At 41.7% G+C, this 26,463-nt stretch overlaps 1 protein-coding gene across 1 annotated transcript; it reads left to right on the forward strand.

Annotated features, from left to right (window-relative positions):
• Positions 1–8,943: 8,943 nt before the first annotated feature.
• Positions 8,944–22,056, forward strand: golga7bb (golgin A7 family, member Bb). Its single transcript, XM_041050161.1, has 5 exons — positions 8,944–8,955; positions 14,943–15,068; positions 16,421–16,573; positions 20,805–20,906; positions 21,970–22,056. Exons 1-5 carry the CDS (start codon positions 8,944–8,946, stop codon positions 22,054–22,056), a joined length of 480 nt encoding a protein of 159 aa, XP_040906095.1.
• Positions 22,057–26,463: the final 4,407 nt, after the last annotated feature.

A 26,463-nucleotide genomic window follows, 5' to 3' on the forward strand; every position in this document is an offset into this window, starting at 1 on the left:
CCCTCGGGACTCTGCCATCTGTTCTGCCATCTGAAGGCAGGAAACTGGCTGGCTTCATCTTACGTTCTACTATAAACTCCCCCATCCTGTTCTGTATTTCAGCCACAGCGAGAAATGAGCTTCCCAACAGCCTGAAATTCTGCTCTCACTGTGGGCTACAACAAGGCACACTTGGCACATGGCCTGAACCCTCACTTTCATTTATGATTACAGTCATTTTCATATGGTAAGAATGAGAGCGGTGTTACTGTCTGACTTCATGTAGGAGACGGGATTTAGTCTGTTTCTCTGGAAACTGATTACTTGCAATTATGAGGCTCTTTTTGCGAGAGTTAAGGAACATTACCGTGACAGAGATAAAAAATGCCTTCTGGTCGACCAGCTGCACACCTGGTGTTCCTTGTTGCGTGCATGCCACAGCTCCTTACCACCAAATCGGAACGGACCTGCTCTCAGTCCTCGCTCGAGAAGAGCTGGATCCCTCTGCCTTGTAAACAAATAGCAGTCAGATAACTGGCAGGCAGCTTCGCTGGATGTTTGATGGAATAAGTGCATTTTAATCTGCGCAGAGACTTGGCTGCGAAAAGCAGATCTACAGCCAAACAGCACATCAGAACTTTGAGGGGGGATGATTTTTTTTTTTTTTCTTCTTCTGTCTTTTTCTTTTCTTTCCCCTGACAGACTCATTTTTCTTCTCTCAGTAGGACGGCTGCTGGTGGTGCTATCATTACACTCCACTACATTACAGAGCACTCCATCATGGGGCTCAATCCAACAGCTTTCACGCTTGTTGCTGTCAGTATCACTGACAGGGCTTTACTGTGCAAAGTCCTGAAAGCTCATAAATTCTGTATGTTTAACAAGTCAACCTTTTGTGTCTGGTGTCTCACTGTGTGCTGTGTGTGTGCTGCCAGTATTTTCAGAGCACCATACCAGGACAGGAGTTCTATGTACACACGAAGCTTAAAAGCCATGACTGTCGTCCACTGAGTGATAACTCTTTCATTTCAGTTTTTGGTATCCTCTGCTCACCCCCAGTATTCATTCAAGATTGAGTGGACATGGGAGTTTCAATACTCTTAAAATCACCTGTTATGTAAGAGGAACAGAGTCTTCTCTCTTATTCTTTCTCTCCCACTCTCCCCATCTCTCCTTCCTGGCGTTGAAGACTAATGCAGCGTCATCTGCCTCCTGGCAGGACCCTCTCTCTTCATTATTGGAATAAGGCCCCTTTTTTTCCCCTGTTGTTTTCACAGCACTGTGAGGGGAACTGCATGTGTGTGTGTCTGTGTGTGTGTGTGTGCCTCTGTGTGTGTGTGTGCATAATTTACTCACTTCCTTTCATGATAATCAATACTGCTGAGCGTAATCTGGGTTAATACCAGCAGGTGGAAAATAGATGTGGCCTTCATGGAAACGCAGTTTTAGCTCCATGGAAATTATTTAGATCTGGTTTAAATCTGTTAAGTCGCTGTTTAGAAAAGAACAGAATTCATATTGATGCAGTATAACAAGCTGTATTTTGTCAGGCCGTGTTTCACCAATCTTTCTCCACATACACTCTTTTATTTGTTTTGTTTCTTGAAGTCAACTGTTTATGATCGGAGTTGTCTGATCCAGAACAAACGGCGCAGAAACTCAAAACAATCCAGTCTGACCAATTTGAATATAACAGCTTCTTCAGATGGCACAGCTTTGTAAATAAGAAGCAGATTTAGCTGACATCGTGCAAAAAAAAAAGAAAAGCAAGTTTAGATGAAGCCTCAATTAGCACTTACAAGCTTAAGAATCACCCAACCAAAGCATGAAATCACATCATTGCATTATAGCTGATAATATGGGTATTTGTGAGCTCATGGCTGCAGTTAAATGATCAGTCATTGGAAGCTGTGATGCTTTGCTGTGAGTGACGTTGGCATGACGGCCCATACACAAAGCATTTATTTTAGATTTAATGGCTCAAATCAAACAGAGCTGAAAATAGTGTAACGGACAGAAATACTCTGAGCAACTCTGAGTGTTTTTCTGAAAAGTTAACTCATTGATTATTCATAAATATATTTCCACTGCAATAGAAACTATTTTTAAGGAGAAAAAAAATCCCCTATGCCTCAGTAATAAGTTTTATTTTGGGACTTTTCTTTTTCTTTTCTTTTCTTTTTTTTAACAAGACACAGTAGCAGGCGCTAAGGTGAGTGAAACCATGGCAACAAACCAGACACATACATATGTAAGCGTACTGTGAGTTCCACTAGCTCAGTGGGAAGCTATGTGAGTCTCTGTGTACCGGCAGACTGGGATGTTTTCTCTGCTATAAAGCCTTTCCACATGTGCCCATCTCAGAACTGCAGAAGCCGAGAGACCTGTCGACCATTTTATAGAGCTGTCGAGTCTCAGGAGACAATAGAAATTGTATTATCTCTGCAGGTCATTATCCAGTTAGAACTTACAGTGAGAAAAGAAGCCCCTTGTGGATTTGGGGTTTTAGTGTTTGTGTTTACAAATCTAGCTTCATTTACAAAGCTGTAGATTAAAACAGGACGAACATAGGCACCGAACGTCGAATGAGCCAAGACTTGCATGTTAACATTTGCGAGTGTGTGTTTCAGAAGGGAAGGACAGCTATTCTCTCCATGTGTCTCCTTTAAACAAAGCTGAATATGTCTTTATATGGCAGTGCAGCACTGTTCACTTGAGTGATCCAGGCAAGAATCTGTTGGCTCATCTCGTCTCCTTCCCTCTGGCAGTGGGTATACTGAAGGACCACAGTTGTCACCACAGCACACAGTGAGAATATTATTATTCAGTAAGACAGTGAAAAGCCTGTGAACCATCATTTTAATGGGATTGCAAGAATACAATGGGTGGCATTTTAAAGGGGGAGCAAGATGAATTGTTTGTGTCAGTCTCTATCAAAACACAGAGTCATAAGCATTGCTTGTCATTTGTCATTATTAAAGAAAGAATGCCAGGCTGGTAAATCATGTCTTCATGCTGCAGTGAGCAACCACCACTACAGTCGTATTTCTATTCGCTTATAACTGAGGTCACTTCATGACAGCAGCACTCAAATCAGCGTCATTTTCACTCATGATCTACTCTATGTATTCCTATAAAATTTGCATAATGTCAGTCCCTCCTGGAGCCGCAAACCACCTCGAACTGGCAGGGGAATTTTCATTTGTTGCATGCTATCTCCCTCATCACTAAATTAGCAGTATTGTCGCTCACAAGGGATTACTTTAACACAAATCGCATCCTCTTTGTCTTTCTATATTTCTGTTTTTATATCTTTTCCACCCTCCCTCCCTTTCTTCTTCCCTTGCAACCCCTGCCTCTTATAGCTCAGAGGGACTAAATCCTGCTGATGTCTCTCCCTTGATCTGAAATTTATTAGAGGAAGATCTGTTTTGCCTCCGGCACGTCACTCTGCCATTCCAGCTGTCCTATTCAATTGCATTGTAATATATTTTTAGCCTGGCTTGGAATGAATACATATTTCTGCCTTTATTTTTTTCTTTTTTCAGCTGTCACTGGGGAACAGCCATGAAATCATATGTGGAATATTACACAGAGGAAGTTTTTCATCATTTCTGATTGTGTTTTGGCCCGTGCAAGGCATAATAGGGAACACACAGAGATGTGGGCCTCTTTGGTTGATCTGTCTGCCTGAGTTGCAGCTAAATCTTCCCTGTTATTCTTCAGTAAGAACAAACAGGCACTTTCTGTTTCACTTTCATGCAACTTTAAACACTGGTCTTTCTCTCTGCGGGAGTCCTACTCCCCCTCTTTCAAATATCCTATAATTAGTCTGTCTTGCCATTTACTCATCCTTTAACTCTTCATTGCAACTGTGAATATGGCTCTTCAGCCAGTTTGAGCAGACTACCTTCTTCCAGATGTCTTCCTCTCATTTCTCCTCAGTTTTTTTTTTTTTGCCCCTGTAATGACGTTTGAATCGAGATGATCAAGTTGCTTTGACAGCGTCTTGCCCAAAGTGATCCAATATCTCAGCTGGTATGCAACATTTAACTAGCCGCCACTGATGTCAGAGACGAGAACATCCGCTGGCTCTAAAATGAAAAGTCTTCAACTCAGGTTTGATTGCCTGCAAGAGGGACACATCAGCATTCCAGCAGGACCAGACCAACTGGTGAAAGGCTACGCGAATAATCCAGCCTGTACTTATGAAAGATGGAGGATGTGTCGCAGACAGTTCCAAATGCAGACTCACTGAAAAAGATGACATGTTGAGTTTTATTTAGTTCGACTTTGGTATCCAAAATGTTGGAAGGCATTTGAGGAGATGTTTATTTGCTTTTAAAGATTCCAATTTAATATATTTTTTTGGTTTGAGAGTTCTCATTTCCTGTCATGATGGAACAGAACAAGATCTCTTTCAGTGTGCTCCCCTGACAGTATCTGTGTATTTGTGTGTGTGTGTGTGTGTGTGTGTGTGTGTGTGTGTGTGTGTGTGTGTGTGTGTGTGTGTGTGTGTGTGTGTGTGTGTGTGTGTGTGTGTGTGTGTGTGTGTATGGGATTCTCAAGTTGTGGTTAAGTTAACAGGAGAAGGGTGTTTGCGATGGCATGATTCCCAGACGAATTGGAGATCGAAAACACGGTATGCAACACAAATCTCATGCATCACTCCCTTGTACAGGTAGCATGTGCAGGCAAAAGTAGAAGCTGATGTCACTGTGAGACACATGAAAGCTGTTCTGTATAAACAAATGTGCTCCAGTGCTCAGATCTCACCAGCAGACAATAATGTAGACTGTCTGCTCTAGGAATCCAAACCACCCAGGAAATACAATCTGCTCTAACAGTTCTTGGCTCTGATTTGACTGCCAAGAAGGGGGGCAGGTCAGCATTCCAGGACGGCCCAGTCACACACACACACACACACACACACACACACACACACACACACACACACACACACACACACACACACACACACACACACACACACATACACAAAGCCTCAAATGAAGACAAGACTTTTCATGTCAGTGACCAAACACACAAACAAACCAATCTGTGTTATTGTGGGAAATGTCATAGGTCACAGTGCATTCGTTTCTCAATATCTAATCCAAAACTTAACCCTTTTGCACAGACATGAACAAACACACCAATATAAAAAAACATAGAGCAACACACAGACATATTCCGACACGCATTACATACCATAAATGCAGGGTCATTCAGACTGTGGGTGACCAGCAACTGTCCCAATGTCTCCACTCTGTTTATTGCAAAGGGCCAAGATATCTGGGAATGGTTGCTTTGGCGTGGTCACAAACAACGAGAACAAAACTGATATACTGACATTGAACAGGAATATAATAACCTCATCTGTTTATGAGCTCGTGGATTTATTTTAAAGTCTCCCACGCACAAAAACACAAACCAAAGTCCTGAAATTTCAACCAATAAAAAAAATAAATAAATATAAAATATATATTTTTTTGTTTCTTATTTTTTTAATCTGTTGAGTTTGAAAAGCAACGAGAAACATTTCATGAAGTGTAAGAACCGGTCAGGTGAACACTCTTCAACAGAGCAGGTGATGATTTGATTAACCTGACAAGTCAAAACCACATTAACCAAGAAAACCTGACAAAGTGCTTAATGCTACGTTAACACTGCACGTCTGAGGACATGAGAGCACAGAAACCACAGTAATATTTGGTGTTTTCTTTAGTTCATTTTTTCTTTTCATTGCAGGGTCAGTATCACCATCTTCAACATTTCACAGCATAAGCTTCAAATAGAAACTGGCAGTTTTGGAATGAGGCGGAAACCAAGAATATTTTGCTGAAATAAATATTTCATGAAGTAAGAAATGTGAAAAAGGCAATATTTGTGTGCGGTCTGCATGTGTGTATGTGTGTGTGTGTGTATGTACAGTGCTATGGGTTATTATGATAATTTAAGGCTGCGGCAAAGTTATTATTTTCTGCTGAAGTGCAAATTCAGACACACTTGAAGGCCAGAATGAGATGTAAGGCATCTTCTTTCATTACATTCTCAATATGAATAGGAATGCATATGTTCAGCCATGATGGAAGCTTGAATGGAACAACCCAGTAATTTTCTTCAGTCGGTTTTACATCCGATGGAAACCCAAAAGACAATCAACCCTAAACCAAGACCCAATATCTTTCCTATCTCAGTCGCTGTATAACCAAATAAACAGTTCTGTGTCAATCTTGAAACCAAATCTAAATGTCTGTGACATCCCACTGTGTGCTGCAACTTTACCACACACCCCAGCTGCTCATACTGCTGACCTATAATATACTTCTTTCTGATGCCAGTATATTGGTTCAACGCTTTGCTTCAATGTGAAATATCTGTTTTCGTGAGTTGATGGCAGAATATCTTGAAAATGAATGACTGTGTTCATGTCGGCCTGAGCAACTTTGAGATTACTGCCAGCATATTGTCCAGCTGCTAACAAGCTTGGTAGCAGACTTTGTCTATGCCCCCCTGTATTTTTAAAAATTATCTTCTGAAGAAAAACAACAGCACCAGTTCTTTTGTTCAAGCACCTGTGATATTACCTGACAAGGACCTCTGGTCACCATGTGAATTTTTAGGTCTTGTCTGTCTGGCACAATGGTGGAAGTAGTATGATGTCATATCACAGTAAAACTTTGCGGAGAGGATGTCGAAGTGAACAGATGGGTGACTAAGTGTGTGCCTTTATCAGGGTTTGAAGAGATGTTTTTGGAAGGCGGTGTCTTGTCCTGCTTATAGGGACGTCAGATCAGAAAATTTGTATTGGTGTTTTTGGCAGGATTTTTTTTTTTTGTTTGTTTTTCAAGGACCTAATAGTTTTGGCTGCACTACTGTTAAGAATCCAAGATAACAGTTTAACATTCGTGCAAAAGTTTTGTTTTTCTGATACATAATGAGCATCACAGTCTCACGTGACTGCTAGAAGCATTTAGTCTTATCCTATTGAGTTCCACTTCCTACTCATTATGCACATTTAATGAATACTAATAATGAGTTACAGCCTATCCGCTGAATAGATTCCTTTGGCTCAGGTTTATGTGATGTGGTGAGTGTGTATTATGTGTGTGTGTGTGTGTGTGTGTGTGTGTGTGTGACTGAGAGCCTTGAGGAGAAGATACACTGTAGATTGCCGAAGGGGGAAATACACACACTCACACACACAAATGCACACAAATTCAAATGCGTGCACAAACACATGAATGTGAATGTAAATGCACACAACCCAAAGGAATCTGTGCCAGTGTGTGATTAGATACGCATCTTTTCAAGCAATCTGGAGCAAGCGGCAGGATCCTGGCAAATAATATTAGTTCTGCATAATTCTCATTTTGATAAAGCTCTTCCATCGTATTTTTGGATTCTGTTTCCATTCATAAGAGCTGGCTGCCATTGTGTCTTTGTGAGTATATTTGTGCGTGTTTGCGTGCCTGTGCATTTGAGTGTCTCTGCCAGAAATGTGATCTAAGCCTGCCTCGGGGAGTGTGTATTGTAGTGAAAGAGAAAGCGACTAATTTCAGCACATGTCATGACTCATGATGTCAGACAAGAAAAAGAAAATAAGAGTTTTACCCAAAAATAGCCTCATCAAAGTGCCTTCACTCACTAGCTTTCATCCAAGTCCTTTTTATCTAATCAAAAACAACTTCCTGTCTTTGGGTGTGTCAGGAGCACAACAGAGTTTTTATCCAGCTGCCACATTTTTAGTCATATTTTCTGAATTTTAAGTCAATCTTGTTAAAAATTCAAACCAAGTAAAACCTTGATCTGTTCATGAATTGGACGATTTTGCTATTCTTGGCTGCAGTATAGTGCATCCAAGTGGACTCTGATAAATGTTTAATATGAACACTTTCTAATGGTGCATTAAACATATGGGCCTCAGGATGAGGCACGATGGCATGTCCACTTTGCACCAGAACCAAGCTGCTTTTAAAGGATAGCAGTGTCGGCTACAGTAAACCCTGACTGAACTGACTATACAGCACTGCCTAAATATGAGAACAGGCTTAAATTTCAGTAAACTAGAGCCTCTCTTCATGGTGGCAGTAACAAGTGATTCATGCTTAAGAATAAATTCTGCGTAATATTCCCCTGTGGACTCGCTTTGTCACTCACTGGTGACTGAATAATGATCTAATTTCTTTCTTTTTTTTCCCTCATGGGTATCAGTATAACAGTTACATTTTCCTATAGCACTGTAACAGCAGTCTAAAGTTCTGCTTTGATTCTACTCTAACAAGAGTAATTATAGGAATAATAAAGCACTTTTGTTAACATTAATATATATTCAGGTCAAGCATTGTATGTGGGATTGCGTTTGCGTGTATATGATGAGAAAATCTGATTATTGATATGTAGGTTTGGACCTTAGCTTAATTCTTTTGGAAAAACAGCTGCTTCAACCTCCTGGTGTTCACCTTTTACCTTTAACTGAAAAAAAAGAAAATGTTTTTGATGTTGTGCTTGGTCCAGAGTGGTCGCAAATGAAAAGGGAAACCCAGGTACTCTGAATCTGAATTATTGATAATCAATGAAATTTTTAATAGCCCACAAAACGGGGGGCACAAACAGAAACCCTAACCTAAATAAACCGCGGATTCTCACCGTAGAAATCTCTCTCTCTCTCTCTCTCTCTCTCTTTTTTTTTTTTTTTTTATAAAGTCTGACCTTGAGGACTGAATGCGAGAGCAAATTATCCTCGGCTTACGCACTAATAGAGATTCACATGTAATTAGCATACCCCCGCATCCCGCGGTAACAGTCGCAGGCGCGCGCGCAGTCACGCACTCACGGGTGCACGCGCGCTCGTGTGTCCAGTCCTTCCTGCCAAGCTCTATAGTCGCGTTGTCCCACACAACGCGAGCAAACGGTTGCCGTTTTCAGCACGGGACAGATCCTGCACCCTGTTACTGCAACATGGCGACAGAGGTAAGAAATTCGGCTCCTTCTCCGCCTTTTCTTTTAGTATTTTATGAACACGTGCCCGAAATATGACTCTGTTCCGTTTGTTTTTCTGTTTTATTTAATTTTTTTTTTTTTCTTCTAAGAAGTGCGGGTTGAGAAATGCGGTCCTGTGGGCTGGATGTCTTGCTTGTTGTGCCTCCGATGTCTGCGGCTTATCGTGATTCGGGTGAATGTTGCCTTAATTCAGCCAAATCAACCGACTGAAGTGGACCTGAATTATTATGAATTTGAAGTCCACTAGCGGAGAGTCATTTAACGTTCAGGCAAGAAAACGTTTTTCGTTGAGGAGCTTCAATTTCACTTACTTTCATCACCGTTTACCCGTATGAGATCTGTAATTGTAGACAGAAATCTTCACATGGAGAACTGCTGTTTGTTTTTCCCATAACCTGCATAGTTTTATTTTATTTTATTTTCATGTTTTGTTAGATAAGAAACAGAAGGGGATGTCACTCAGGTAGAGCATATCCAGAAGGCTCAAAGCTGAGGAGACTGATGAGAGTGGTGGTGATGATGATGGAGCAGTCAGCACCATGGACAGGGACAGTCTCTCTCTCTCTCTCTCCGCCCCCCTCTCTGTCTCTGTCTTTCCTTTTGACATAGTTTCAAATTAGCTTGACAAGGCTTTGTCCTTGCATTTAACATGAGCATTTTGCATGTGTCACACTCCCTTCATTCCTGTAATACATGTGGTGAACATGATTGGCAACTCGAAGCAGCACTGAACAGAAGATGTGGTGAGTCCATGACAGAAATGGTTTTGTTCATGCTGGCGGTGTCACATAGTACGACTAGTTACTCCAAACAGCATCACCGGCGTTTGCTGCTGTATTTTTAGCCTCAGTTATGCCTGGTAGCTCTCAGACCAGCAGTGTCCTCTCTCCCTCTTTGTGTCCTAGGTGATGTCACCATAATGCTGAAGACATAGCTGCCTTAGTTATCATAATAATGATCTCAGTAAAGGAGACAGGAAGACAGCTATTACTTCGGTGCAACTTTGGGACAGCTTGCACTCATGCATGCAATATATACCTGCATTCAAGTATATATGCATGTGTTCATATGTATGTGGGTAGTTTTACCAGAAAGCATCCAGTTTATGAGTGAGTGAAGTTGTAATTCATGCATGATGGTGCTGCAGGTGAAGGTGCAGTGGACAGATTTATGATTGTGTTTTGTTTTTGTTTGTTTTTTCTTTCTGAGCCTGCAAGAGACTGGCAGAGTGGCCCTGACTTCCTCTGGTGGTCTGCCAGTATCCCTGTCCAAGCCCCATTAATTACATGCACACACATTCACATGCATGCACACAAACACAACATGCACATGCACTTTGTGGAACCAGGACAGATTTCATGTCCAAGGCCCATCAATTATCCATGGAATATTTAATGTGAACAGGCTGCTGCAGTTTGTAACCATCAGTGATTGGAGTCTGAGATGAGAAGCACACTTTATTTCCTATCCATGCTTTTACCCATCAGCCCCTGTCTCTCTTTCCCTGCGCTCATTTTATATTAGAACTCGTTCTATGATATTGATTGAATGCCATGTCAGCAAATGACCACGTTAAGTGACTGAGTAACAATAAGCTTGTAGTGCAGACTGTTTGTGCTGCATGGATGGTCTTTGGATCCATTAAGTCCACTCCTGCCAGATCCTCTTCTCAGTCTGTAGGCTATCCCTGGCTCCAGTCTTACACTGTTGAGGAATAATGTGTCAGAGCACAGTAATCATCTCAGAGGCTGGCACACATACTCAGCTCTCTACTGAAACAATGTTCTGCCTTTTTTTTTTTTCCCCCAAAAAAGATTTCCTCTTCCAGCTTTGGTCCCACAGTCACTGATATCTTCCACCTAGATGTCATGGAAATTTGACTGTTTTGTCAACACTGTCTAAACTTCAGTGATTTATAGACCTCTGACCAGCCAGGCTTGGCAGTAAACATGAAGAATTCTGCTCCCGGTGGCAAGAAACCAGTTATATTCTGAAGGGATGAAAAGAGAAAGCTGACAGTAAGAAAACCGCTGAGAGAGCTGGAGAGACGAGAATGAAACGTCTAACTCTTGAGTGCATTTAGTGGTGCGCGTTGTAATTGTGTATGTGTGCCCTTTGCGATGTGTGCCCACTGGCAGCACTCACCCATGCTGTCGCTGTGTGTTCCTTGAGTCGGAGTGACTAAACTAGGAAACATGTCATGGCAATGAGAATCACACAGACCCGCAGATCCAGGCTGGAGGAAATAAATAGGGGGAGGATATCAGAGTAGAGATAAAAAGAAATGACAAAGAAAATATGTTTAAAAGGTTTTTTGTTTCTTTTTTTTCATTCCAGCATCATCCTTGGTCATGAAAGGTCATTGATGCGTTATGTGTATTCTTTTACTTTAAATTGTCTTAGAATAGTTTTGTTCTCTGCCTTTAAAATTTAAAATGTATAATTTTTGGGCACCAGTGGAATTTCCTCTGGAAAAAATCCTTCATGATAAAACTTTTTATTGAGCTGTGCAGGAACCCTATTATGTCTCACTAATTGGTAGCAAAATATATAAAATATGCAGCCTCACAGTTTAAGTAATTATTAGAATTTCTGTGCATCGTTGCTCAACAGTTAGAATTAGATTTATGTGTTTAACGTCGGCGCTGTCTGGTTCATTTGTTTTAATATTTAGTTTAATTGATGCAGCGTTCTTTATGAGCCTCTAAACTGGTGATAAGTCTTCTTTATGTAACTTGCTTTCACTTTGTTTATTTCATTTCTGCGTTCAGTCAATGCGCGAACAAACATAAGCTTTACCAAAAGTAATAGATGTGTGGGCGGAGAAGTCAGACGGTGCAGCACGATGCAGAGATTCTTAATAGAGTCCTGTGAGATCGGTGTGACACATGAACATCGCTGTCTGCTTGTGTACTATATTTAGACACAGGAATAGACTGCATTTGAACCCTGATCTCCCACGCAGAAAAGTAAACATCAGCACTCTGCCAACTGCAAACATTTATCTTCAAGTCCTGAATGGACACAGACAAGGCCGCTCTGCCAATAACACCAGCACCACATGAGAAGAAATATTTTATGAAGTGCTCGAGTATCAACGCAGGACTCTGGAGGACTAGGACGAATTGTGCAGTTGGAACAATTGATGCCCTAGCATTAGAAAAAAACATAAATATATGTATATAAATGTGTGTGAGTTTATATGTTTGTACTTGTGATTGCGTTAATCGCAGTTTAGGGGTGAAGAAAGACAATCAGGACAGAAACATGGTAAAATCTTTGGTCATCGCCCACGTCAACAAACCGCCCATCTGAATGTGACATGAAATGATGCCATTTTTGATCAAGTTTAGAAAAGTGCTACAATTCACAACAGATTCATAGCACAATCTGACCTACCTCAAATTGATATTGTACAGTCTGACACAGATTGCAACCAAGATTTCATTAGAATTATCTCACACAATGTGACATGCAGTAAACTTTCACAATCAGTTTAATTTGTCAAATATTGGAACAGAGTGTCACAATACGTCACCTCAGAGGCAGATATAAAAGTTTTGACCTTTACCCAGGACATCCCCATGAGGCTAATCAGTTTTAAAGTCTGGAACACAAGTTTCCAAGTTCATTAGAATCAACTGAGTGCTGGGAGAGATATAAAACAAATGGACCCCGTGTTTCTTTGGTGTCCTCAGAGAGCTTTGCTCAGCTGCGAGCTACGTGTAGCACAGAGATGTAAGGCAGAGATCAGTAAGTCAGCAACAGGCCAAAACACACCATGAAGTCCCCACTGGCCTGAATCCACCCTTTCTTTTCACATTCAGATGTAACTACACTGGCAAAGTAATTGCTGATTGGACTATGTTCAGAGGCAGTTTTCTTTTTTTTCTTGAGTGAATGAAGTGCTGCATTTATTAACAGCAGGAGGTGGTTGGGCTGGATGGTGGGTGTACAAAGTGCATGACTGTCACACTGGAGACTGGGGTTCACATCCACAATTCTGTCTGTGTTTAGGTTTTCACAACAAAAGCTCTTTGGTTAAGGTTAGAGGAAGATCATGGTTTTGGTTTAATGTAAATGTGTCTCAAAGTACTGATCTTTTTCTATTTTAAACCAGACTACAGTCTAAATTTAACCATGTGCTGGTGAGTGTCTGAACATGACCATGACAATGCTTACTAATGCTGTAGTCACTACAAGTAGGTTTTGTGCTGCAGGATCTGATATTTAGGCAGTAAAAAAATATATTGTCTGTGAACATTTTACTGATACATTCAGTCTCAGTGTTTTTGGAAAACAGCTCTGGCGCTTTATGAGGCCTTTGTCTCATTTATTTACTGTTTTCTTCTTCTTTTCCTTATGTCTTTCCTAGTTATCATTATCATATCATTTATTATTTTACATCTATGGTTACGTTCGTATTTCTTCATGTCTGTCTTCCAGTGTTTTCTTCTCATCTTTCTTTCTTTTCTTCCTTCTTTTTCATTTTGCAGCAAAATTAAATTCATACTTTGTAAGAAGTAAGAATTGCTGCTGTTTGAAGTAATCAGGTTTAACCAACCCAGTTAAAAAGTGCAGACACACACGCACCCTCACAGCCATTAACAAAAAACCTGTGTAATCTTAATGAAACTTGCTCTCGCCCAACTGATTCTAACTTGGATAAATGATGCTCAATCTTGTGATGATAATTGCTTCTATTAATAGAGTGACTTGTTGTTTGTCACGATGGCCCGAAGATAGCGCAGGGAGGGGGTGGGTGTTGTTAGAGAGACAGAGAAGGCAAAAAGGAGGATATTAAAAGCTCTGGCAGACAGAAAGATCTAGTGGCTGTGAGATGATTTTGGCTGTTAGCAGATGAAAATAGCAGCTTGGATGCTATTCTTGGTTGTGAGTGATATAGCCTATATAGAGATGAAAGGCTGGCACTGTGCTGTGTCTGCACACACGGAAATGACTCTCTGGGGCTCAAACATGCAGGTAACCTCATAAACAGAGACTCTGCTTGCTTTCAGTAATGACAACGCTGCAGTAGCTAGCCAAACTTTGTCTTGAGATATCCGTAAAAAAAAACAAAAGAGTAAATATTGCATTTAAAAGGCAACAACTGCACAAATGTTGAGCACACTTTGGAAGATATGGAGCTTTTGTAAAAATTATTTGAAGCTCTGGAATGAACGCAAACCTCATGCCTCTGTCTTCGTTTCTCACTCGTGTCTTTCGCCCCCTTTTTGTTCATCCCTCTCTCTCCCTCTCTCCCTCCACGCTCTTACTGTACCTCTAATTACCATCCTCTTGAGGGGAGTAATTTAGATCAGCAGGGGACAAGTTTACACTGGCCCACTTGCTCGCTGCTGTATGCTTCTCAGGGGAATGCCTGTTTGGGTGTAAAACACACCACTCAGCACCAAAGTGCTGTAGAGGGGAGTCTTTCAGAGCGCTGGCTATTACTGCAATTGGGCCTATTGATACAGGAGGAATGCATGAGAGTGCCAAACATGCCTGCACTGCTGTTGATGTAGTAACATAGTACCATTTTTCCACCATGTTGCACCTGTAGACTGAAAAGCAACTCAAAACATACAGTATATATAATATTACTTTATATAAACATTGTATTGAGAGCTGCCATAGACAAATGCATTTTAAATTGGGCTGTTTTGATAATGACATGGGCCTAAACTTAAGTTTGGCTGTACAGTGGGAGCCTTTTTTTTACACACCCACCCTTTTCTGGATCTTTATATAGTGTACAGTAAATCACCACCATCTTTTGCCAAAGTGGAAAAAAAAAGTCAGGGGGTTGCTGGTTAGACTGGAGCCACAGTATGGCACCAGTTCTAAAGAAACACTCTTTTAAAAGCAAAGAGAGACCCATTACGCTTTTAACTAAACAAATATTAATATATTTAGGATCACAAACTTTAACATGTGTGTTTTTCTTCTGTTGTTAGTTCCATAACCTTCAGGAGCTGAGGCACAGCGCATCGCTGGTGACAAAGGCGTTTATTCAGAGAGACTACAGTGAAGGAACCGTCTGCCGCTTCCAGACCAAGTTCCCCTCAGAGCTTGACAACAGGGTGAGCACAAATACAAGCACACACTCACATATACACATCTAGGCAATTGTAATATGTCGGCAAAATCCCAACTCATCTTGGATGACAGAACACTTGATGAATGGTGGATATTGTCTTGTGCCTTCACTTAAACTTGTAAGTAAATGTACACAGTCTAACTCATATACGCAGAGGAGACTTTCTAAACTGAGCATAGCAACTAATCCTGCAATATTAATCCTTCAAATTTTTAGATGTACCATTCGGTCTAAGACCACTTATGCAACATAATGCATCATGAAAAAAATATGATGATACTGCAAGAATCCCTTCCCACCCCTCCTGCAGATGGACACAGACTTCTGCAGCATGACCTCTAATGTCCTGGAGTGACAAATCTCTATTAAAACTTTTCTGGGTTCTCATAAGAAAGGTAAAGCTTTAGAAGAAAAGGCAGTAATGCTTTTTTGGTGACACTTGACACTGAGAGAGAATGTGTTGTTTATCTGAAAATCCGCTCTTCTTATATTGCTGCGTTAACATCTGTGAGTGGTGTCATCCAGGGGTGCTACTGTAGATTTGTTTAGCAGTTAGCATCTCAAGCAGACAGTCCACACACAGAGAGCAAGAAAGAAACATAATCCGTATTCACACAGTCCAGACATTGTCCGTAGTTGCCCTTTCACACATGCAGCACACAACCGGAGACTGTCCATGTGAGACATGTTCACACCTACTGGAAATACTCTGTTTGATTTAGGTGATGGGTGGATAGAAACATCATCAACACACCCACTTGCTCGCTGTGTATTCTCCAGACAGTGACCTGATCTATTCACGTCAGGTTCAATCAGACATTACACAGTCTTTGTACTGAGGAGCTGGCAGGGTGAAGTCCGTTTAATGTCCAGTTCAACTGTTTTGGACATTTGCGTTCTCACATACGGCTCCTCTGGGTAATGTCTTGATAAGTTCAGGGTTGCAGTGTATGTGTGAAAGCAGCTAGAGACACAGAGAGAACCACTGTGGGAATGAGTTTAAAGGAGCCGTTTTTTAACTGGTGTCACTTCATTGTAAATGTTCTTTGTCGGATGCTCAAACTAGCACCCACTGCTGTCACACTTCTAACTAATTTGTCATTGTAGCCTCAAGTTTCTTGATATTCAGCAACTGTGTTGTGTTTCTGAATTGTTTGACAACTTAAGGGTGTTTTGGGTTGAGCAGAATGCAGCTGCTCTGTTTGGCAGGCCGTTTTATAGCTGAACAGCTTGTTCCAACAGTTACACCAGAACACTTTTCACTTTCACAGTCCTTACGTTGTGTGTGCATGCCTTCATATCTCTACCTGGATGTCTGTTTGTGTTTGTAAGTAGATTGAGCGAACTTTGCTTGAGGAGACGGTGAAGACCCTGAACTCTTATTACGCAGAGGCCGAAAAAATTGGAGGTCAGTCGTACCTGGAAGGATGTCTGGCTTGTGCAACAGCTTACATCATCTTCCTCTGCATGGAGACACGCTATGAAAAGGTAATGAACCTGTAGACACCTAAATGCTAGCACTCAAAATGGCTGTCTGTGCAAAAGTGGCTGCACATTGAGAGCAGATTCATCATTAATGGTGTAACACCATTGCTTTTCCTACTATGAGAAGTCAAAATGTCTGCTGTGAAAAAGAGCTGCTGCCCTCTGGCTCTAGCTCCATATTTAACACACAGACAGGAGCCTGGTGTCAACCTTTTCATCTTCTCACTGAGAAAGCAAAAATAGACCTTCTATAGAAAGCGTGATCATTATTTCAGAGGCCACAGCCTCAAAACACAGTCTATCAGGGAAACTTTAACCTGTTATGGATTGCAGAGAAAACCTGATGACGCCTTAAGGGAAAAAACAGTTTGTTCCTGTGGACTTGTGCTGTAAATACCACAAATAATAAATATCACTTCATCATTTTTCTAACCTGCCTATACTGTTGAGCATTGCAGGGGGCTGTGAAGTCTGTCCTGGCTTATACTGGGTGAGAGTCAGAGTGCACCGTGGACAGGTCACAACTAACACATAAAGACAGGGGAGCACCCAGAAGAAACCCACACAGGCCTTGCAAACTCCACACAGAAAGGTCTGAGCGGGCAGCAGCTTAGAACCCAGATCTGGACCATCTTTGAGATAGAAGTAGAATACCTTGTATGTCTTATCAGTAACATTTCTCCCTCAGTCATATTATAAACACAAGACTTATTTACTGCCATATTTGTCCATTTTTATGGAAGCCAGCTCTCTCTCACACACAAAAGCATTTAATTGTGTGTTCTAATGCACTCTGGCTCTCTAAGGTCAGAACACAGTTATTCACACCCACTCACATGGGGCAGCGGAGCCAAAAAACAGGAGATACGATCTGATTCTGTCTTGCACAATGTTCCCTCTCAGCTGTCCGTCCACTGCATTTTAAAACTTTCTCTAAAGCCCACACCTGTGTGCCGGTGGGCAAGGCATGGCACGCCAGCTGTAACATGACATTTACCTTCAACACAACCAAGATGTCCATCTTGAGAAAGGGCAGGTGATTAAACCCCTGTGCCGCTCTGTTGCTGCTTGTCGCTCGCTGAGATGGAACAAGAACACTTGCATACATAACACAATCACATACGCAGCCGCATACACAGTACCTGTCTTGTGTTTTAGATGAAACTGGAGTGGCGTGAAGTCCCAGCATGCCTCTCTGTTCTGATCTCTGTCACCCACAACATTCATCTCCCTAGTCTTGTTGCGTTTTGTAAACATTTCTTTATCAAAGCAGTACAGAAGTACTGGGAGCTTGACCAAGAGGTACAAAAGGACTTATTGCTGTGTTGAAGGCATGCAGAAATGGCCTGGTCTGAGGCTCCTTTCATCTCCCCGTCAGCTGGGTGCCGCTCCATTGAGACGCTGAGATGCTATCAGCCCCACAGGAGAGTTGTTTATTTACTTGTTTAACTTAATCATCTTGGCTGAATGACGTTATGACTGACAATGATCAAATATACCCACCCAAGTCGATGCTGTGTGTGTGCACTCACATTCATGTGTGTGTGTGCTGATAAAGAGGCCACACACCAGTGAGTGTGGATCATTGTGCAGATTCATTGGAGCACCAAGAGCTCACATCTCACCCTATCAAAAGACACTGATTGCTCCCAGCGTGTCAGAGCAGATACATGTGCGCACAGGCATTCATAAAGCTTCGCTTACTCATAGTTTGTTCCCTCCATCTCCTATTTTTCTTCTCCTATTATTCACAAGAATGTAGCTGTACGTATGGGACTCACACAGATGCTTGTATACACACATTTATACCTTTATATTGCACTCGGTCACATGAACAACTTTCATTTTAGCAGAGGAATACACACTCATGGCATGCATGTGAAGCAGACTGTGACACCTTTGCTACTTATGCAAGATACACACACACACACACTCATGAAGCTTTTCCCAGAAGGGCTGTCACACACATGCCAGTACAACAGAGGCACAGCTTGGATACTTGACTGTCATATTGTTACGCTGAAGAGGATTGAGCTGCCCTGAGAGCTCGCGAGCAGTGAAAGGATTGGCCTTTTCCCCGCACCGCAATAAACCTATTAGTCAGGGCTCCGCTCTGTGTGTCTCTGCTCCGACTCTGGGATGTTTGATTCTCTTTGATGGAGTTTTTAACAAAAGAAACAGTTTATATTGTGTTAAGAATTTGTGGACATATTGTCATTGTTCCAAGCCAGATATTGATTGCTTTCTGTTTAGGTGTACTTTACATAGATTTGACTGATTCAAATCAGTGGAGTGAAGCAAACCGCTGCCTTTTGATGGCTTCTTCTAAGGCCTTTCGCTGAGGAATTTCGTGTCTTGTTTTCTCCCCGTTCATAACATTTTCCAGACTTTTCATTGCAAAAGTCTCTTCTTCTTCTTCTTCTTCTTCTTCTTCTTCTTCTTCTTCTTCCAGTGGGAGACAGAAAGAAGTATTCTTCTGTGGTTTAGTCTCCACTCGCAGGGGTCATTATATTAGCAGCTGTGCCTGCAGCTGTAACAGGCCTTTGACATCCCAGAGGAGCGCTGCTCAGTGTGTTGCTCAGTCTCTATTGTTTTAATCTCTCAAGGCTGAGTGCCGCAGTGACCTTTAGTTAACTTACAAAAGAGGATGTGAATGTGTCATGTTCAATAAATCAGTTAAAGAATACTCATAAAAGGCTTACACCCCCATACATCATACTTTTAATGGATAACTGTCATGGATCCTGATTTTGTGGTTTTTAATATTGTATTTACAGTATCAAGTTGATTGATTATGAGGCAGTATTACCAAAAAGAAGCCTGGGAAATCCTGACTGGAAAAGAAACCCAAGTGATCAGCCAATCAAGTTGTAGATCATATTGCTGAACTTTTTGCCTTTGTTTGCCAATTTGTGAGTAGAAAAAGTTGCTGAAGTTACAAAAAAGCTAGAGTTTTGCTGTAATATCCAGCACATTATACAGTATGTGATGCTGTAATTCTTTTCTTTAAATCGTAACAAATGTGTGTTGTTTCAGCACAGAGGCGCAGATATTCTAAAGATTGCACCTCCTTTTTAGGGGTGGTGACAGGTTTCTCAGTATACATGAGGCCCAGTGGAGCATAGTTCAAATGACTGACATGGTTAGGCAGACTTTAGGAGAGGCATGGCACATCAGCATTGTTACTGTCCACAGAGGCATAGCTGAGGCTGAATAAGCTGCTCTAATGATACTACTTTAGCTAATAGCTGTCCATTTAGCATGACTGGCCATCAGTCAGCAGTCATTTGGTTGCTATCAGCAGCAGCCTGGGACTCCATCACAGTGCTTAGGTTTTCATAAACACTTTTCTACTCTCTGGGGTGAAGTGTGTGTGTGTGTGTGTGTGTGTGTGTGTGTGTGTGTGTGTGTGTGCATGCGTGCGCATGTAGTTGTAATGTGTAGGAGAATGTATACAAGCATGCTTGTTTGAATCTGTGTGCCAAGGCATGGTCTGAACTTAGTGCTCAGCTTCACTCCACTGCTGCTATGTGGTTTTTGCACAGTCGCTGCAACACTCACTTGCAAAACTGAGAAAAAAGTCCAGTGCCAATGCAATCTAAATAAACTGCCCACCTCACATTTTATAGTGTTTCCAAATTGCCCCGACAGTTAACCAATGCATGACATTTAGCCTGAGAGAGCCATCTTTGGAATTAGGAACTAAAGCTTCCAAATGGAAAACTTCAAAAAGAGAAAAGCTCATGCTCATCAATTTTAGTAATTCAATTCATACAGCCTTGCTTGACATGAGCAGCTTGGAACTATGTATAAAAATAACTGCCGTACTTAGAGCATAATGGAATTACTTTGAGTTTAGATTAGTTCAGGAAAAATAAAGACAGGCAATGACTCGAGAGAGTCAGTATACCGTATGCTAACTATGCGCAGAAAGACTGCAAACTCATTTCTTCCATTTTTCATTCTTTCCACCAAGTTGCTGCAGCCCTGCCCGTGTTTAGCCTCATTTTGGTACATGGTTATTATATGTACCATAGAGTGTACTTTGAAAAGTAATAAGCTGGGAACAGATCCCCAGTTGGAGTGTCTGTTCAGATTATTTTCTGCTTTCGTACTGCTCGTGTTTTTGATTTTTATCATGTCTCCAATGGTTTGTCATGTCTCAAATCTGGACTATCTCCAGATCTACCTCTGTCCCTTTCCAACACCTCTCCGCTCCCTTGTTTCATTCCAGGTGCTGAAGAAGATATCAAGCTACATCCAGGAGCAGAATGAGAAGATCTATGCTCCTCGAGGTCTTCTGCTTACAGACCCCATTGAGAGAGGAATGAGGGTTGTATCCTTGACTTATCTGCTGCTGTTCTCTCTGTTCAAGTGTGACAGATAGACAGAGCATAAAGGCCCAGACAGAACAGTCAGACATGAAGAAGACTGATAGGAGGTGGCAGTAGTTTAGAGGCTGGAGAAACCGGACTTCATGAGTGGAAGTCACCAGGTAGAATCGCTGGAACTGCTGGAAACATCTGGGTTGGATAAATAAGAAATACCTTCTCCTCCTCATAAATTTCCATTAAGATGCCCTTGAACAAAGGGCACTTAAACTCCAGCTGCTGCAGAGGAGCTGTTCGGTGGCCAACTGTCATTCCCAAGACTACATTTGAAGCAGGGCAGGACTGAAAAAAATCATTCACGCTCCATCAACTGTCTTGATAAGAAAAGGTGAAAAAGGCAGGATGACGAGGTGAATCTGCAGCCTAAAGTGTATATGCACTTGTGATGTTGTTTTTTTTCTTAAGCCATCTAGTTCTGTTTTATCATTCCAAAATTATGTGTTATATTACAGTCTTTCCAAATGTGTCTAAATGTTCAGGTGGCTCATCGTATTTTCGTATAGTTGAGTTGCTACATTTTCAGAAACAGCCAGAAGCTTGTCTCTGTTTGTCAGCCGGAGAGATCCCAGCAGAGTTTCTCGTGTGGTTAAAAGACAGAAGGAGAGGGAGAATGTATCCAGCAGACCATCACACAGGCCTGGCCCAGACTGGCTCAGACAACAGGCTCCAAGTCACAGGGCCAACGTATTACCAACACTTATTAGTCAATACACTCCTATACAATATGGTCTCAGGTCTCTGAATGCTCGTTAGAGGCTGAATTCTCCAAAAGAGGAACTTGTCTCACTCACTTTTTTCTTGAGCTTTTCTAACGTTTTATTTTGTCAGAAATGCAATTGATGCAATTGTATTTGGAGACGAGCCTGAGATGGGAGAAAAGCAGTGAGAAGGCAAAAGGAAACCTGGATTGTGGAATTGTAATGCTTTAGGATCCTCCAGCAATTTCTCAATCCTGTGTTTTAATACTCTCTGTGCCATGATGATCCTTGACTTTCTTTGTGTCCTCAGCTAGAGATTAGTGTCTTTGAAGACCGGGGCTCAGGGAGTTCCAGTCCCAGCAGCAGCATGTCGTCAGCGGGCAGCAGCGCCCGGTGACTGGAGGGGCAGCGCCAGGCTTACGGGTACCACCACAGGGGCAGCGGGACGCTTACCAACATCCGCATGCTGAAACATGAGAGCACCAGGTTCTAAAACAAGTGGAGAGAAAAAGACGAGGAGGTGATCCACAGCATTCACACTCTCCCTGCACGGGCCTGTGACGTACACCACCTCGAGAACAGGAGCTGGCTTACACAAACACACTGGATATGCAACAGAATCAACACATAGGCAGTAGACACATGTACAAGCCAACATCCAGAGTGTCTGTAAGGGAATAGCTTTCACTCTCCAACAGCTATCCAAACCAAAATAATCACAATTTCTTTTGTTCCGATTTTTCCATTCACCTTTTCTCTCATTCCATCACGTCTGTTTCCATGAGTCACACCATCTCTGTGGTATAGCTGATTCAGCAGGCTTAACCTTGATTAGACTGGACGTCAATGCTTGATTGTTTTCAGGGGGGTCACTGTCACTGTGTCTATCTGCTGGCGCACTGACAGCGTAGTCTTAGGTCTGTGCAGCAGCTCTGAAATCTGGAAGGAGGAAAACTACCAGCCTCCTGGGAGACCCAATGTTTTTCCAGTCTCACTGAATGATTGCATTCATGTCAGGTGATTGGGGTCAAGCCGCTTTGAATGCTGTCAAATTGGGCCTGCTGTGGGACCGCTTGGTTCGATATTCTGTTCACATGCATTTGGCTTCAGTATCAAACAGCTAACACAGAGAGCACCCTGGATTATTTATCCTTCTCATTCGCGGCAGTGGATACTGGTGATCCACATCGCAGCTGTAGGGTCACAGTCCTACGCACACACACACACATACTCCTATGCACACACACACTCTCTCCTACACTACACACATGTGCATGCATACAAATGCACACAACCGTGCCCAAGAAGTCATACAGGCACATACTAGCAAGGGGACGTGCACATGCATATACACATATACACACCTGTGGCTAGTGGCTATGCATTCCTACACACACACACATTCTGGCAGACGTAGAGTCAACCTAGCCAGACAATATTCTCTGTGGTCTCAGCTCATTGGGAACGCAAGCAAACCCAGGCTCTGCGAGACGGTGCTCATTTCCCTGCTAGTGTGTACATGTATCTGGTGTGTTGTGGGCGGGTGTGCATGTGTGTGTGTCTGTGCCATGAGTCCCAGCCTTACCTGGTGTGAGATGAAAGCTTGCTGATCATTAAGGAGACGTCAAAGAGCAAGGATCAGTGCAATAAATGAGAAGTCAACACCCTCTGACACATTAGGTTCTGGGAAAACTGAAACAGTGTGGGTTGTTATCTCTACAGCTGTATGGGCGTTAATAGCAGGTGTATGTTTGCATGTGCGCACATGTATAGGAGGGTGTTGGAGAATCAGCCCACACACAGATTGTTTCTCAAATCTGTATTAGTCTGTGTGGCTCTCATGCTGATGCAGTTTTTTTTTTTTAATTATGCAACATGGACATCTTTATTATCAGAAATACAGGAATCAGCTTTTATGTTATTTTGTCAGTGGAACACAGTTGTAGCTCCCTCTAGGGTCAGACTGAGGAAGTTCACAACCTCTGACACAAAAATCACGCAAAGGATTGAGTGTAAAGACAAAGTTGGAATTTTTAGCTCCTTGATGAAATCTAATAATCTTCTAACACTGCTTATTCACACATCTGCAATACAGTATCTTCAGTACATACAAGAAGCTGCAGCATGAAGAGCATAAATTCTGTGTCTCTCTTAGTGGGAAATTGTACACTGATGTGTATGTGCGTGTGTGTGGAGGCTGATGAGATGAAATATTATCATTATGTAGCAAAAAGGCTGATGGCAGTAGACAGCACACCCACTCAATGTCTAACAAAACACAAGACCTCCTGGATAAACTTAAACCATGTTTCAGTTACTGCATATTTTATTTCTGTTGCCACAGTTTCCGTCTCCTTCTTTCTTTTACCTCTTTCAGTTTTGTTTCCTTTGAACTGGCTTCATATCATGTGTCTTAATTAGCTCTGGGAGTGTAGCCCTTTGCCTCTTCTTTAGCCGCATAGTTAACAATGAGCAAAACCCTCAGCAGAGCCCCTGCTTTGCAACCAGCCCTACTTTTAGAGCAGTAGCAAGTTGAACTTAAACTATTCACTGGAAAGTCGTTGAAGACCTGAACATGTCTTGCTTCAGTCCAGTGTCCTAGTTTAATTTCAACCTAGCGTTTTACTTCTTGGAGGAATGAGATGAACCTACACAGACATTTTACCACAGCAGTTGAGTTCAGTTGTGCTTGTGTTCAGCCTCCTGTGCTTTTCGATGCCTTCATGTTTCATCCCAGTGGAATGGATACCCAACCTGGGGCTGATGGACTGACCTATTTAAAAATGACTCAACACTGCCAATAAGCGAATAAAGGAGCTCGTTGGACAATGTATAAAGAAAAAAAAAAAACAGAGTGTATATGAACTGTACAGGAGAAGAGCTATACCGTACATGCTTGTCAATATTTATCCACGCTGGCTTTGTGAAGTGTAAAGAAGTGGAGGGAAATACCATAATGCTTTTTACTTCCAAAACATCCCTACTGCCCAGTGTTAATCCCTAAAAAAATTTTTTTGTTTCTTTTTTTCAAATCACAGAGCAGCTATGAAAGCATATCATCTATACAGCTTTTTGTTGCTGTGTAGTATCTTCTGTAAAAATGAAGCTGATGTTTTATTTGATCCAAAACAGTGTTTAAAGTGTTGCTAATGTAGCTCTTGATATTGTTAGTAATAATAACAATATCTCTTATTATTGTGGAGGTAAACAGAGAGGTGATGATGTTAATCCTCAGGTGAAAGTTTTTGTACATAGTGTGCATAGTGTGCCAAATTCAAATTCAAATGCTAATGTTTTTAAAGGATAGGTTCACATTTTTAGCTCTAGGGATGGTAATATTGGTCCGACAGGTTGTCCACCACTTTTCAGTCTAAACTATCTGAACAAGTATTTGATGAACAGACATCACATTTGGTACAGATGTCCACGGTGTCCAGAGGATGAACCCTCCTGACTTTTATCGATCCCCTGACTTTTTCTCTTGTGCCATCAGCAAATGTCTCCACTTAACTGTGAAGACATTAGCATGCGAACATTAGCATTTAGTCTTGTCTTAAGTATGTCTTAAATCAACACCCCCAGAGCCATGTGTACAGTGAAAGATTAGGAAAAATTACACAACAACCAATAACTCTTTCAGTGACCCTTTTAATGAACATATGCGTGAATGGCGTATTAAAAAATCTGAACCTATCCTTGAGGTGGAAAAAGAAGCACTGTGTACTATAGTATGAGGCGTTATGTAGCTTGTTCTTTCAGGAATGACTTCTTTGATTAATGATGAGAACCAAGGGAGTGAAGATTGCGCGATCAAATGTATTCTCGTAAAAAGATGTGGATTGAGATACTAGTACATTATCATGGAGCAGATTATACTTTGGGTCCTTGAACCTCTGTCATGCTGACTATCAGGATAACCGCTGTGCCAAAACATGGCTTTGGAAGAGAAGTGGAGCCACAAAACCTTGTGGTCCGACAGATGATGTATAGTCCATTTCAGTATGTAAATTCTCACATGCCATATATTTATCCTGTACTGTATTTTAGAGTGCAGCAAGTTCAGACGTGTGGAGTCTTCAGTAAGCCCTGATACTGCGTGTATGTTATGCTGTTACAACTGAGAAATTATTATGATGTCTTACTAAAAATATAAAAGATGATGTCTAGAGTCTTGGTACCAGCCTGTTTGAGTTGCTTTGAGTTCTGAGACATTTTTGCCTCGGGGAGACTAAAATTTTTGATGTTTAATGCTGCATGATGTGTGCATAAACAAAGCGTCTGCCAGATGATAAAAAGAGAAATCCCTGATCAACAAAGTCCCTCAGTTTTTCTCCTGAGAGAGAGAAATTTATATCTTATCTTGATGCTATTTACGTGTTTACATCAGATTATTTACATAATAACTGAAATGCATTCATGTGTTGGTTTTTTTGCAAAGCTGATTATTATTCAAAGCATGGGGAGAAGAGTTGCCAAGAGATGAATAAAGTATCTGATGAAGTTGATGGAAGGAGAATTATTGTGACTGCAGGCTGCTGCTCTGTTGGTGTCTAACAAGGTTCAGTTTATGCCGCTGTTTAGAAACACGACCCATGTTCTGTCTCTGCTCTGAGTTCTCTCTCCCTCTCTCACACACATTTCTCAGGATATCCACAGAAGGAGACGCCACACTGAGGCCGAGTCATGTCACCTGAGGGCAGGATCTCCGGGTCATCTGTACTGGAAGGTAAACCCTTGGGGCCATGTTCGGCTTAGTTGCCTCAGGTTTTTGTTGTGTCATTCTGTACATAAATCGGACAGTCTA

The sequence above is a fragment of the Toxotes jaculatrix genome, chromosome 11 (genome assembly GCF_017976425.1).
Source record: "Toxotes jaculatrix isolate fToxJac2 chromosome 11, fToxJac2.pri, whole genome shotgun sequence".
Lineage (NCBI taxonomy): Eukaryota > Metazoa > Chordata > Actinopteri > Toxotidae > Toxotes > Toxotes jaculatrix.